Source organism: Euleptes europaea, chromosome 10, assembly GCF_029931775.1.
Source record: "Euleptes europaea isolate rEulEur1 chromosome 10, rEulEur1.hap1, whole genome shotgun sequence".
In the NCBI taxonomy this organism is placed as follows: Eukaryota; Metazoa; Chordata; class Lepidosauria; order Squamata; family Sphaerodactylidae; genus Euleptes; species Euleptes europaea.
The window spans coordinates 51,693,351-51,709,568 of NC_079321.1; the positions used below are offsets into that span (position 1 = coordinate 51,693,351).

Genomic DNA, 16,218 nt, shown 5'->3' on the forward strand with positions numbered 1-16,218 from the left:
AAGGCAGGGTTTGCTTCCTCACAAGTAACCATTCTAGTGCAAACTACAAATAGCAGTAGAATAATGTTCTAGGATCAGGAAGAGAAGGAATAATGAGGGACTGCTCATCTCTGTTTCCTGAAGAAAGGAACAGGATGATGTGAACAAACCACTAGACTACTGCTAATCTGAAAGAACCACGGTTGACATGAACACAGATATTGAAAAACAGTGGACTTATTCAGATGAATAAAGACTAGAAACATTTGTAATAAACATAAAAAGGGAAACAACTTGAGTTAAGGAAAAAGTGCTATCAATAGAATTCAATGGTAAAATGAAAATGCGGAAGAAATTAGAAAGAAAAGCAAAGGTGAGAAAAGAGTTAAAGTCAGAGAAAGAGACAAGATGTAGACAAGCTGGAAAGTGTCCAGAAGAGGACAACAAAGATGGTGAGGGGTCTGGAGACCAAGTCCTATGAGGAAAGGTTGAAGGATCTGGGTATGTTTAGCCTGAAGAGGAGAAGACTGAGAGGTGATATGATAACCATCTTCAAGTACTTGAAGGGCTGTCATACAGAGGAGGGTGCTGAGTTGTTTTCTGTTGCCCTGGAAGGTCGGATCAGAACCAACGGGTTGAAATTAAATCAAAAGGGTTTCCATCTAGACATTAGGAAGAATTTTCTAACAGTTCGAGCGGTTCTTCAGTGGAACAGGCTTCCTCAGGAGGTGGTAAGTTCTCCTTCCCTGGAGGTTTTTAAGAAGAGGTTAGATGGCCATCTTTCAGCATTGCTGATTCTGTAACCTTAAGCAGATGATGAGAGGGAGGGCATCTAGGCCAACTTCTGGGCATGGAGTAAGGGTCACTGGGGGGGTGTTGGGGAGGTAGTTGTGAATTTCCTGCATTGTGCAGGGGGTTGGACTAGATGACCCTGGTGGTCCTTTCCAACTCTATGATTCTCTATGAGACCTATTTGTTGCCGCTAACTGCAGCCTGCCTCCCTGCAAGGAGGAGATGCTACTTTCAAGCATAACAGACAGCTACTGCTTATGCCCCACTGATTAGTTTACTGAAGTCATGCATGGTGGTTGCCATCACAACTATGGCAATGAATTATATACATTAATTATGGTTCTAAACTGTAGGCTACAAAACAAAGTAAGGATTGAACAAATTATCTGAAAGCCATCCAAGTGACTTTACCAGATTTTTCATGATTCTTCTGTTCACCTTCATTTTCTTCTTCCCCATCTTTCACACCTGGATGATCTCTGCAAAAGAGACACTATTATTTATATCAAATTGTTTCTCTCCAAGTGTTAGGCTGAAGAGATTTCCCCCTAATGCTCATTTTACAAGTCCCAACTTCCTGTTAACTAACAGCATTTTTCTTAAAATTAAACATAGTTCAGACTACAAAGATAGAAAATAACTGATCCTGTAGCATCAACATAATAATCTCAAGAGATTCTTCAAAAACATTACCGCCACAGATACAACAATGGTGACTTAAGGACATTATTATTATAGTGTTCATCTATTAACTGCCGATGAGATATACTAAATCCTAAATAAAGTGAATGCTTTCTTCAAGAAGAATTTAGGATAAGAGTATTCAAATCAAGGTTGAATATTATCAAAGTATATATTGGACAAAAATAACAATTCACACTGGATAAACAATTACCTGTAACTGTTGTTCATTGAGTGGTCTTCTGTGCAGGCACACATGGGAACTGTGCATGCACAGGCCAGCCGCAGAGAACTTTCCATGGAAAGGTCTAGAAGGGATGCTTCCTCTCCCCCTCTAACCATGCCCAGCTCAGTCAAGGGCACTTCCTGCTGAAACTATCACATGACAAGGGGGAGAGGGAGTGGCTATCAGTTCTCCCATCACCACAGTGGAGAAGCCTCAGGCAAGAATGTGAAGCAAAGCTATCCACGCATCCTCTCTCCACTGATGGATGGCCGCTTCCCCTCATCATGAGACCGTTTCGGCAGGAAGAGTTGTTGACTGAGTTAGGGTGCAGACAGAGGGGGAGGGGAAGTGTCCTTTCTAGAGCTTTCCACAAAAAGTTCTCCATGGCTGGACTGTGCATGCGCAGTTCCTATGAGGGACTGCCCAGAAATCACGATGATGAAAACATTGTTACAACACTCTGATCTTAAATACTTGCTTGAAACTTCAAGACTTGTTCCATAAAGTGATCCACTAAAACCTTATAATCTTGTAACATTTGCAATGCAATTCTCAACAGAGTTATACCCTTCTAAGCCCACTGAAGTCAATAGGCTTGTGTGGTTAAATATACCATCTTATAATTGCATTGTTGGACTATTTCCCAGCCCAAGTACTTCATTAAAATGAGTGTGCCTGTATTTTTCTAAGAAACAGATTTTAGGCAGTCTGTCCTCAGGCAGATATTGGAGCTTAACCCAACAGTTAAATAGGTAAAACTTCATTTGTGCAAACAAAATTCCTCAGCTCTTAATACCACAGAAGTGCCATTTACTGCTAAAATATAATGAAAAAGTCTGTAGTTAGTATAGCTTTTATCTAAGTCTTCTACTTATCTGCATTCCAGCGCAGAAATCCCTGCCTGTCTCCCACTTTTTTGCCCCATCTATTTCCCCTAGTTCCCTATCTCCTCTCTCCTGTTTCAGGTTACAATCTCAATCGTAGATTGAAACACTATAAACCCTACATTTAACAACCAGAATTATGCATGCTAAATTTGCCAAAGCATAAATATTTAAATTGTGTAATATTACTTTGAGCACTTTTGGAATGTTGTTAGAAACCCTGAAGCCACGGATTCCTACTTAAACAGTTTCACATAAAAATAAAAAGAAGGCCACAAACTTTTCAAGTCTTAATATTTGCTGCTGTTGTTTTTTACTTTACCGTAGAAGCACCTGTAATACTTCAGAATCATTGGAGTCCAGCTCCTTATTTAATTTGGAGTAGTCAATGGTAGATGATACCCCTTTCTCAAGACTGGCGAAGAACCTCTCCTTTTCTTCTTCTTCCTCCAAAGTATCCAATCCAACGCCCAAAAAATTCTCATTAGGACCTGAAGCCACAACTGAATCTAAATTTTAAAAGCATCAAAACATAAACAGTATTATAATAACAAAGCAGAATAATACATTTTCATAAGTAGTTAATTTCAGGGGAAGACTTCTCCAATATAGCTGCTAAGAAGAACACAAGACAGATAATGCCACTGGTCCTCAAACATCTAGAAGTGGGGCCCATTTCTAATCTTATTTGACTTTTTGCAGTCTATTTGCAAAGTAATTCCACACTGCTTTCCCCTTCCTCAATGGAACACACAGGGATCTGACATTGGTTAAAACTAAACAATTTTTATATTTCAGGTCTCTTAAATATTTCATAGCCACTTTGCACAGGCAGACCCAAATTTGCCATTCAGGTTTCCAGAGCCTCCTCTCCCAGCTCACCCGTTCCTCCCTTCCTAATCACTTTTGGCCCTCTGACCCCTCCTGTGAGACCCACTTTTGGGCCTCAAACTACAGTCTGAGAGCCATTTCACTAGGTGCATTTTTGGCACATTGATCATTTATGAATGTCAATTTCCAGAGATTCATTAAGCAGTCTGATATGCACACATATTTATCACACACGTCTGTTTATCCCTATATATTTCTATTGAGCAAGCCAGTTTTTGAATACAGAGGAATATCTGGGAGAATGATTTCTTTGACTGACAGGAAAAATATTCTTGGTAGGAGAGCCATCTATCTTCACACTTGTACAGATTACTGGATGTGGGGTAATTATGTGAACAAGAGGACTGTGGACTGGACTCTAGGAAAGGTGGATAGGGAACTGGTTGGAGAACCGCACTCAAAGAGTTGTTGTCAATGGCATTTCATCTAAATGGAGAGAAGTGTCCAGTGGGGTGCCATAGGGCTCAATTCTGGGTCTGGTACTACTCAATATTTTTTATAAATGATCTGGATGAGGGGGTGAAGGGACTGCTTATTAAATTTGCAGATGACACCAAATTGGGAGGAGCAGCGAACACACCAGAAGACAAAGATAAAAGTTGATGAGATCTGAACAAAGTGGAAAAGTGGGCGGATGTGAACAAGATGCATTTCATCAAGGATAAGGGCCAAGTTCTATCTCTGGATAACAAAAAAATAACACGCACACTGGCTGGGGATACATTTCTGGGCAGTGTGTGAACAAGATCTCGGGTTACAAGTAGACCGTAAGTTAAATATGAGCAGCCAGTGTGATGCAGCGACACAAAAGCCTAATGCGATCTTGGGGTATATCAACAGGAGCATGACATTCATTTCACAAGATGTCATAGTTCCGCTGTACACTGCATTGGTCAGGCTACACTTGGAGTATTGTATGCAGTTCTGGAGGCCTCACTTCAAAAAATACGTGGGCAGATTGGGGCGGATGCAGAGGAGAGCCACGTGGATGATCAGGGGCCTGGAGACCAAGCCCTATGAAGAAAGGCTGAGGAACTTGGGAATGTTTAGTCTGGAGAAGAGGAAGTTGAGGAGGGACATGATTGTTCTCTTAACTATTTGAAGGGCTGTCACTTAGTGGAGGGCAGGGAGCTGTTCTTGTTGCCGGGAGAGGATAGGACTCACAATAATGGGTTTAAATTGCGAGTGGAAAGGAAACAGTTTTTTTACAGTAAGAGTTGTTCAACAATGGAATCAGCAACCTAGGGAGGTGGTGAGCTCCCCCTCACTGGCAGTCTTTAAGCAGAGGCTGGACAAACACTTGTCAGGGATGCTCTAGGCTGATCCTGCATTAAGCAGGGGGTTGGCCTGTGTGGCCCCTTCCAACTCAATGATTCTATGTAAGGGTGCAAGTCAGAGAAATATAAGCCTAGTTAAGATGTACTAATTTAACTGACACTTAAGTACACTTAGCTATCTGGATTGATCTTGGGGTGTTAAATATCTAAAATTCCTCTGAAGTGACTTGTTCACTCTTCCATATACCTGTTTGTTTACAACCCTACATTATTATAGTTTTTAATATATTGGGTACTGATCAGCTAAACATCAAGAGGGCCGGAGGAAGAAAGTTTGAATGTCTTGGGCAATTTTACCATTCATTTCCAGGCTATCTCTGCTCAAAGAAACAGAAATGCCGCTCGCTTGCAGGGGCTGAGTGCTTTCTGCATTATTTTCATCAACTTCCACAATAGGATGGGAAAGCCTTCGTGACTTCAGGAAACTTCCACTTGTGCCACGTATGCCTTTAAACAAAAGAAAAAGCTATTAAAGCCAGTCTTTATACTGGAACACACTCCTATTTTGCACGAAAGATACAAGTGTACTGAAGGGATCTCAAACACAACACAGATTAGACACTAAGTTGAATTCAAAGGGCTACAATATTATTTCCCCCCACGTCCCACTGCAGCCCTGAAAAATCAGGGCACCTCCAGGAGTGAAATTCAACGCGAGACAGTGACTGCAAGCATGGAAGCACCTTCTGCTTCCAGCTGGAGTTCTTTGGATCATGGCCACCACTGTCTGTTTCATCGCTTCAAAACTCTACTGCTTACACTAGCCTGGCAACTTCTCTTACCAGGTTACCAGTAGGCAACACACAGTTACTTCCTAATAGTTCCCACCTGCCCACCCCCCTCCGGTTCATAACGGCTAGCCAAGTATCCATAAGGATGAAATGTGCTGTTAATAAAGAGAAAGAGTGGTAATTAGGGCAACTGATGAATTGTAAGGATGGGCTTGCAAAGTAACTTATTTAATTTACTGCATGGTCCTCTGTGCTTAAAGCCCATCAGACTGTATCTTGATTCTTAATCATGACTATGAAAAACAGGGCTTTTTCAAAGGGGGCAATCCATTTTCTACAACTGATGTGGATTTGAGCACTGTAAGGTGTTTTTAAAAAATGATAAACCAGAGTAGACTTGTTACCCTCAGAATGGTCATCAGTAGCAGGAATTTCTTCTTTGTTTAAATGTACACTTTTCTTTGCTTCGAGGGATTTTTCCAGCATACTGAATTTGGCCAGGGCTTTGCTACGGGATGCGCTTGAAAAAGGTTTAGGAGTAACTACTTTAACTACACACAGAACATTCACAAGTATTTAGGAATAATGGGACAGGGACCAAAAAGAAGGATAAATCATGTTACCAAGCTGAAAAATGACTCGACATATAACCATTTTCACACTGCAGGTTGAACCATATCACATGAGGGAATTTATAAAAAAAATAGTAAGTAGGATTTATCGACCCTGACTTGAAAAAAATTGTATAACATGTTCCTTATTTAATATTTTACATCAATCACTATACATATTCATACACTTTAAAAAGCAGTCAGACTACCAATGGGCAAAAAATACTATGCAGTGCAATTTATAATCCAATGTAGGGATGGTAATCAATAATATAATGGAATTGGCCTGATACACTGATAAAAACTGCACAGCCTGTTATCTAAAGAACTATCTGGTATATGGATATTTATGAAATCCTTTCACAGATCTCTGCAGACTTTGCAGTAGTGAGTCAATGGCTTATCTGAAACTGCAGAGAGCTATACTTCATGACCGCGCAATACCAGTTTTATAAAGCTCACATTTACAAATCACAGCTTTTAAAATGCCCAAGTCTCATCCTCCTCATAAACTGTTACTCCTGTCTCAAAAAATTATTTTCCCCAAGCTGTTCTGTTATAGCAATACACAGAAGAGACTACAAAGTAAAGGGTTAGAAGAACCTAAGGCCCTTTCACACTCAGAAGGAGTCTTATACACAAGGAAGGGCTTTTTTCACACTACTTGCTAGAGTGTTGGGCAAGAAAAGCAAGAATTTGTGAACAAGATTTTGTAGAACAACACTAGTGGCTACTGCCAGTCCATCTGTGGATTTTTAGATCCAATCTAATGATTATAGTAGTTTTTACATAGAACTATAGAGACCAACATAGAGATTTCTCTGCCTTTTACTGAATATATATTTTTTCAGCAGGAAGAGAGAACCCATGTAAATTACTAAGTGTATGATCACAAAAACAACAACAACCCAGCTCCCGCAATCATCTGATGGCTACAAATCCCATTCCTTCAAAGCAAAAGCTGGAACTCCTGTAGGGTTGCCATCCTCCAGGTAGAGCCTGGAGATCACCCGGAATTACAACTGAGCTCCAGAGGCCAGAGATTGGCTCCCCTGGAGAAAATGGCTGCTTTAAAGGGTGGACTCTGTAGCATTATAACCGAGTTCCCTCCCCTCCCCAAAGCTGGCACTTCCCAGACTCCACCTCCCAAATCGCCAGGAAATTCCTCCCCAGAGTTGGTAACCCTAAACTCATAGAACAATGGCACATTGTAGCCATAGCTATATGTTGCCATCTGATGAAACACATGATTACAGTTCAGAATTATGTACGTTTTCCCCCTCAGCCCAGCAGTGTAAATGCTCAGACCTTTCTAATGCCCACACTCTGAATGTCATGTTTATTATTCAATTCACATGCATAGAGCCCAACTTCACAATCTGTACATTCAGGCCCCTGTGCAAATGCTAATGAATATGGAGAGACCCTACACCCAGGAGTATGTTGAACTGACATAGGCCCAGTCAGCACTGAATGAGACTACAAACAGTTCATGATAAAATACAGAAACATCTTAGAATTGTTCAGTAACAACTTAAATATTTTCTGTAAGTTTACTCAAAGAACCACCATATTTTCTCCTAAACTCACTACTGCAAGGTTGTGTGTAAATATGTATTTTTCTGCAATTATCAGGCCAGAAAGTTACTATCAAGCAAAGGAAAAGCCCCAGTACATCTAAAATGCACAGCTAACCCAAAGCTGATATCTACAAGCAAGAAACTTAAGCTAGTACCAGACTGGTTATCTGAAGGTGGTATCTTCTTTTCACCATCTTCAATCATTTCATTTTTCTCCCCCACTCTTTTCTTCTCATTCCCCTGTTTGATAAACCTTGCCTTACGATCTCAGGAAAGAAGACAGAAAGAGAACACATAGAAAACCAAAAAGATAATAAAACCCAGAAGATTTAAATACTAAAATAAAAGAGGAGTAAAGAAAAACTGTACAAACAGGTCCAGCTATTTAACATGCCAAGTAAGGATATCAGTGTTTGGAAATACGCAGCCATAAGTACAGTCTCTGCCTAAAAGCAAAGGGATCCTAATATACCATCAAGAAGTTGATACAGATATGTTCCCTGTTGCCACAGGAAAATTCGCTTTCCTAGGATCTAAGGAGAGAGCCAGTGTGGTGTAGTGGTTAAAGCGATGAACTCTAATCTGGGTTTGATTCCCACTCCTCCACAAGAACCAGGTTTGTTTCCCCACTCCTCCCCATGAAGCCTGCTGGGTGACATTGGGACAGTTGCAGTTCTCTCCGAACTCTCTTAGCTCACCCTGGAGGGAAGCAATAGCAAACCACCTCCAAATGTCTCTTGCCTTGAAAAGTTTACGGGGTCACCATAAGTCCGCTGGGACTTAACAGCTCTTTCCACTACCACCAGAACCCAAGGACTGCTCAAACGGGTAAAATAGAAACTCTAATATCCCTACAATTTAATCCTGATTGGCTTGTCTCATTTTCAAACCTACGTTCTCAGACCGCACTGAAAATGTACTTTCTGTCAATCTGAGGCTGGAGGGGAAAATAAGACACCACAGCATTTGGCTACACTTGTGATTTGGCTTGACTGCTACTTGAGCAATGGCACAACGTCTAAAGAGTCTTCATGCGATGTATTTTAACCAATACACAGAGAAGGATATCATAGCCAGACTACAAGTAATCCAAGTGTCTTGGATTATGAATGTATCATAATTCAACTTCCTGTCAATTGTGGAAGGGGCCCAATAATGTTGATTTCTTTATTAGTCAGCCAGTGAAGGAGACCCAATCTCATACACATCTATAGTTTAGGCTCTTTTGTTCATAGAGAAAAGCAGGATCTTACACTGTATGAATTATTGTGGGCCAGTCATTCCTGGTGTACTAACTCCCAGGGTTGTCAGGATAAAATGAGGTAAAGGAGACAGCCATGTCGTCTAGTGGTGTCAGACTAGGATCTGGGAGACCCAGGTATGAATCCCCACTCTGCAACAGAGGTTTGCTGGAGGACCTTGAGCCAGCCGCACATTCTCAGCCTAATCTGCCTGACAGGGTTATGAGGATAAAATGGAGGAAAGGAGAACGACGTAAGCCACTTTGGGTACCAACTGGGGAGAAAGGCAGGGTGTAAATGAAGTAAATAAGCCATTTCACTACCCTGAACTTGTTGGAGGAAGGCTGGCATAAAAAGTAATAGAATGTATTAACTATAAACAGATGACTGCTGCAATGCATGGGTTTGGCAGATCTATACTTTGCACAGAAAGGAGGTGTGCTATATGGGCTGCTGTATGCCATGCTCTATGCTCCCAGTATCTATTTGGGGGGAAAAACTCACAGTACAATCTTATACACATTTACTCAGAAAGTAGTCTTACTGTATTAAATGTGACTTACTTCCTAGTAAGTGTACAGCCTTAACTTGTAACTTTGATCACCTGTAATGGCTTAAAAATTAAGGAGATAAGAAGTTTTGAAATGCAACCTATGAACACAAACAGGCCTTGACTGACACCTTGTGGCCACAAATAACAAAGATGCTCGTTACACAGAACAGAATAAAATTTCTACCATCATCTGAATCGTCTTCAGATATCCACCATGGCACATGATGCTTCTTCGGTTGTTTATTCCTGGCTTGTCCAATAGTTTCCAGAACACTGGATTTTTTCTTTGGTTCATTTCCAATTGAATCATCTGAAAGAGACTGAATCAGAAACAGATTGTTACAAAGTGCCCTATCACTTGGGTAACTTATTGTTATCGGCCTCCAAAATATAAGGCATGATCCAATTGTAAGGACTGTTAGTCACACTGAACTCAAGAAAATTTAAGATTACGTTTAAATGCTTAAGTTTGGCTTGGACATGCCATAGCAATCTTTTGAGTACTACCACAGTAAAACAGTCAGATGAAGTACATTTGTGATTTTTCTAGCTTGTTTTTTTCCCCCTTTTGCTTTTAAATCACGGTTTGGTCTCCAATTACTTTTGAATGTTTCTGGTACAGTTGGAAAATATACTACAGTTTTCCTGTGAAATAGAACGAAAACTTAGGTAAGTGTTGCCAACTCCAGGTTGGGAACATCCTGGAGATCTGGGGTGGGGCAGAGCCTGGGGATGATGAAGTTTGGGGTAGAGGGTGAGCTCATCAGGAATGTAATCCCATAGAATCCACCCTCCAATAATGCCATTTCCTCCAGGGGAACTAGTCACTGTAGTATGGAGATCAGCTGTAATTCTGGGAAAACTCAAGAGTCCACCTGAAGGCTGGCAACCCTAAGCTAGCTGCAGTTTGCTGGCCTAACGCTTTATGAGTTTTGATGTCATTTTAATTTAAGAAAATGTTACATTTTACAATGGAGACATGTGGCAATATCTGAAATTGTTCTGCTATTTTTATCCAATTGTGTTTTACGGGCAAGAGTGTATGAATATGCTCACTAGACATGCTATGATGACTGCCCCACACTCTTCTTATGGCAAACCCCAGTCCTCCTTCTGAGCTTGGAGATAGAATAATCTGGGGCTCAATCTCTGCAGTTGTACTGCATTTGTAAGGTGTTCCAAGTCACCAGTAGGACAAGGATAAGCTCCCTCTTGGAGATGGGATTGGGGAACTTTTGGAACAGGTCAAAAGTACAGCATAGCAGCAGAGATGGTCTCTCCCCCACTCCCAATTCTCAGCATGAAAGGATGGCTGGGGTCATCTGTGTCACACTGTGCTTTCAAGGCATGAGTTCTAGAGTCAATATTCTGAAGGAGGCCTGAAGATCTCCATGTCACACTGTACTTACAAGACCATGGGAGTAAAAAAATGTGGGGCAGAGGTCAATGCCGACTCCGGCTTGGGGTGTGTGTGTGTGTGTGTGACTCTTCTGCAGAGCTCTGTACTTTGGAGGCACTTTTAATGCCTCTGAAGTGCAGCATGACAAAAATGACCTTCCCCTTGCCTCTTGAGCTTGGAGCTGGGAAGGGGGGTGGTCAGGGCACTGTCTCTTCTGACCTTACGCTGAGCTTTGCAGGTGCCAGCCACCTCTAAGTGCTGCTGCTGGTCAGGGAGAACAGTCTACCAAGGGCGGAGTTCTGCTGCCTGCTCAGCCCTTCTGCTTAGCTGCTCAAGCCTGAAAAGGAGCTGCTACCTGGCGCTGTCCGTGCTGTTGCTTGTTGAACATTACACCAAGAGGCTGTGTCTTTTCACCTGCTCAGCCCCACCCCAACCCCTTGGCTGCTCATCCTGCTTTGTTGCTTAATTATGATTTTAGATGGTTTAAAGAGGTTTGAGATATGCTTTGCAGGAGAAAAATATTTTAAAAGATAAGCGAAACACAAGGTCAGTGATAACCCCCCTTTTCTTCCTCCACATAGAGAGAGGGCACAAAATTCTTACAAACACAAATTTGGAGCTTTTTACGAAGGCCAAACAAAATTTACGAAACCCTGTTCACAGAACTGTTAAAACAAGTTATGAGTGTCATATTTGTTCCAGTTAACCACCAATCAGTTCAACTGATTGTTCCCCCCAGCAAGTACAAGTAGCTGGGTATAACTGTCACTTTATTTTAGACATACTGACCTCTTTTGGCTTATTAACATGTAGCAAAATGTGCTTACATTCCTGACTGTTCTTCTCTACAGCCATGTCACTTGTGCTTACACTTCATAAAACAGTAAAGTCATAACCTTATTGTTTTATGCAAGTATAAATGAATCCCTGCTGTTGTGTATAGTAAATATCTACATATATAGTCTTAGGCCCAAGGACTTTGATGTTCACAAGCACAATGATAAAGATTATTACATTTATCCTTTCCTCACACTGCACATGTCATGAAGGGACCATTCCACAGAAAGGTAACATTTGATGAAAGCTTCAAAACAACATAACCATTCCATTACAATGATCATTACCACCTTTGCAAAATGGCTATGCAAACCATTCCTTAGATTTCCTACCCATAGGTGTCTATCATAGACCCCTCATCCCTTCAAAACTAAAACTAACCCTGTAAATTTAAGCAGCAAATATTTGTGAAGAAAGAAGTATTATAATTCAAGTCTGCAAACAGCCACTCACTAGATGCTTGACGTGTCTGAGAATCACCTCCAGGTGACTGGAGAGGGCAGCTTCTGTCACTAAAGAACTGGTTTTTTCTTCCCTTTCAGAAGGACAACATGCCACAAATAACTAATAACCGGAGTGCACGGGTAGGTGGCAGGCTATTAAAACATTTACTGGGTAGGAAATGTTTCTGGATTTGTTTGCAGGCTGCTGTAACTCTTGTAATACAAGCACTAAGCAATTTCGTAGTCCAGTTCATAAGTTACATTTTTCATATGCTGAAATCTCATCCACACAGGAAAAAGCTTGACAGCCTCCACATAGGTAACTGCATATACGATACATGTTGCTGTGAAGCTGCAACTGATCTACACACAAGTTGCACATTTCTTCCTACACAGAAGCACACTGCTTGGTAGTAAAAGCATATGAAGCAGCCTGTGTAATAAGCTGCAAAGTCAAAAACAGCATTTTTTCCCTCTTCCAAGATACTGAACTACCCAGAGCAAACAGATTTACTTTTAAAATATACATTTAATGCACATCCTATAAATAACAGAGTCAAACTAAGTATTGTCTTTTAAGAAATGGCCCCATATTAATGCAACACTGGTGCCCAAATCACAAGGAGCTGGGAGTTCTTGACAGGTGTGTGATGGAAATTCTGTTATCACTTGCTATTTCTTTTGTAACTACATCCTCTGTTCAGCACGTGGGACTTGGAAGATGCTGATACTCCTTGGAGGATTATAACTGGAGAAACTGAAACCTCCCCAGATGTTGCAATTGAGGTCTGGAAACCTTCTGTTTCCAGCCATCTTGTCAACTTCCAATACCAGACTAACAGCTGGGGGGAAAAACACTTAAAGGCCCTTCATTTATCAATTGCCTGTTCACTATCATTTTAAGGAATACTGCAGGGGGGAAAATTCCCCAAGACTTTCTAATTATAATGTCTCCATGCAGGTTTGATAAACAAGAAAACTCTAAAGAGCCACAAAAACACAATGTACACCAAGCTATTGGACATAGTTATGTGACAAATATAAATAACAATGGGCTGGATCCATCAATCCACAAGCAGAACTCTGCTTACAGAACAGAACTTTCCCTTCTTCCACTACAGCCCACCACACACACCCCTCAAAAAAACTGATTCAAGGATATTCAGGAACAGTACTGGGTGTGATGTGGGGGCTGCAGCAGGAGAAAAGAAATCAGGAAAAGTTGCCCCTTCTCTACCACTGGACGTGCCCTTGCACCAGCAGAAGTGACCATAGGATCCAACCTCTTAGTCTTTGTTAAGTCAACACACAGGACAATAGTAACATTTACAGCCCAAACCTAAGCCCCAGGCACTGGCACAGTGCCAGGATAGTTGGTACCCCCTGCCCTCCCAGTAGAGGGATAATAGTTACAAATAAGTCCCAAGGAGCTAAGAGCATAGAATTTGCACCCGAGTTTGTAGCAATGCTGCAGCAACCCACCCATTGTGGAGCAGCATGCCAGCAACCCCCTATGACACCCATAGAAGGAAGCAGCCAAGCCATGCAAGATCGATGCTAGCACACCTCCCCAATGTCACATCACTGTTTTTAGAGTGCCCAGGCTAGTTCAATCTCATAAGATCTCGGAACCTAAGCAGGGTGGGCCCTAGTCAGTGTTCAGATGGGAGACCAGTAAGGAATATTAGGGTCACTATGCAGAATCAGGCAACAGCAAACAACCTCTGAATGTGTCTTCTGGCTTGAAACCCAATTAGGGTAACCATAAGTCAGCTGTGACTTGATGGGCAAAAAAAAATAACGCCAGGGAGACACAGATCTACATCACATGTTCTTGTGTCTGAGATATAGGTGCCCAAGCTGGGCCTTAGCCAGTGCTTGAGAATACTTCGATTGGCTGCAGACTTCATTAGAATCCTATTGTGCACCATGGCTTGGAAGTAAGGCAGATGGTTGGGAGGATAAATTGTCTTTTCACTCTCCACAATATCTGTGGGAGCATTTTGGGAATGTCAGGGATGTTGCAGGCACAATGTTCCACCAATGTCAGAGCAGACAGAAGGCTGAGAACAACAATTCAGCCTTGCTTCTCCCCCAGCATGTTCCTGACACCGCCCATTTCTATTCTGATGCGCCAGCATATGTTCAGATACTTTGGCATACTTCCCCTTTGAGCCAGTGTATCTCAAAATTATGCTTGTCCAGCCGTCCTAAACCATTCAAACGCAGCAGTTAAGATTGCACTGAAAAGAACTGGGATGCAGCAATGGAAGAAAACCAGGTTGCCTCGCTAACAAGGGACAACATTAATAATTTCCTAGAACATGGATGTCCAGACAGAGAGTGCTTACAAGGGGCTGCTATGTTATCAGTGGCATTACCTAGGGGGGCACTAAGAGGGGGGAGTGGCAGAGGGGTGCTGGAGTTGCATCATTCAACTGCGTTGTTCACTTATTTACTACTGACCAGGCTTTGGCACACCAAGTGTATGCCTCTGCATAGTGATGAAACCTGGTGGAAACTATTGTAATATTTAGTAAATATGCTACCAGAGCTTTTTTGGGAGCTCTGTGTTGAGAATGGTGAAGAATTTTAACATTTGTTGCTTCATATAAAAGTTCCTTGGCTATCAACAGGGAACTGTGTAAGATATTTTTACAACCTGTTTGACACTGTTGTGGAGTTTTTTTAGAAGACACAATTACTTCAAGCCAATTATAAAGCAAATCTCTGCAAAGAAATTTTGCAAATGTTTGTGTAGAACACCTGATTAATAATAAATAATCCATAGAAATTTCATACTGTGCCATCTCCATCTGTATGGTTTACCAATTGAGTATCATTTATATGTAGAAATTTTTGTGTTTTGCAAGGCTCATGTTACAGTGTTCGAACTTTTGTGTTGATTAGCCTTTGTTGTGCAGCATGTTTTTTAATGTTTAAACACTGAATTTGTTGGAAGGACCAATACAGATATTTTTAATTTTATCAGCCATTTACATTTTTATTCCTGTGTGGTTGTGTAGGTAGGGTCCCCAGTGCACTGCTTTGCCTGGGGGCCTATAATGCTCTTAAGATGGCCCTGCTTACAGATAGACTTTTTAAGGATAGGCAGCACAATCGTAAGGAGAGGGTAGGTGCGCCACGGTCGGAGATGGTGCTACCATGGTGCAGCCACACCACCTCCTGAGTGGCTTACTGTGCATTTACATAGCCATTTTCAAATTTAAAACAAGCAAAAAACACTTTCATATACATTATTCATTTAAATAAGTCCCAAACTGAGGTGTAATAAAGTGTACTAATTCTACAATATAGGTTTAGTGTAAAAGAAGATAGTATTCTGGAAATAAATAGCACCATCCTAACAGCTACCATGGTATCCTACATTAAGGCAAACATACCCAAAAGCCCTTTTGCTGCAGCTCCTGAACACAAGATTGGGCTGAGGAGCTGGGGACACTCTGAAAGCCTTTAGAATAGGGCACAGGAGACTTGTTTAAAGAGTATAAAGAGAAGCACCCTAATTTTGTTGGCCTTGGTTGTAAACATCTACTCTGCATGGTCAGTTTCTGTTTTATCTGGAATACTAGCCGCAAATAAAATTTATTTATTTATTATTTAAACATAAACATACCTCTCGCAGAAACTGTTCAAACTGTTCATCTAGGTCTTCTTTTGAAAACAGGTGAGCCATAATCAGAACTGGATTTAAACTTCCAAATCATTGACATGAATGAATACACACTAAAATGAAAAAACAAAACAAAAACGTAATTACTGCTATAGCCCTATATTTCAATTTTAACTCTCATTTGCTCACAACATGTAGTGCTTCATACTTTGAACCAATAACATAGTCATATTTACTGAAATATTTAAGAGAATGGACAGTCATTTTACTTATATTCTGGGGACTTCAAAGCTTCAACAGAAGTCTAGAAAAAATAGTCTTTTGGAATCCACCTAATACTGCTTACAACACATTGTGAAATCATTTATTTCTAATTGCTTATGCAAAGTACAGGAACTT

General features: G+C 41.1%; 1 protein-coding gene across 1 annotated transcript in view; it reads right to left on the minus strand.

Annotated features, from left to right (window-relative positions):
• CEP162 (centrosomal protein 162) overlaps positions 1-15,934 on the minus strand; it is a 48,145-nt gene extending 32,211 nt beyond the window's left edge. Inside the window, exons 1-7 of the mRNA XM_056856328.1 lie at positions 15,823-15,934; positions 9,691-9,826; positions 7,868-7,978; positions 5,926-6,072; positions 5,088-5,237; positions 2,885-3,071; positions 1,183-1,250 (exon numbers count right to left, since the gene is read on the minus strand). Of these exons, the coding sequence (XP_056712306.1) occupies positions 1,183-1,250; positions 2,885-3,071; positions 5,088-5,237; positions 5,926-6,072; positions 7,868-7,978; positions 9,691-9,826; positions 15,823-15,882 (859 nt within the window). The 5' untranslated portion in view covers positions 15,883-15,934. The remainder of the gene's footprint in view (positions 1-1,182; positions 1,251-2,884; positions 3,072-5,087; positions 5,238-5,925; positions 6,073-7,867; positions 7,979-9,690; positions 9,827-15,822) is intronic.
• Positions 15,935-16,218: the final 284 nt, after the last annotated feature.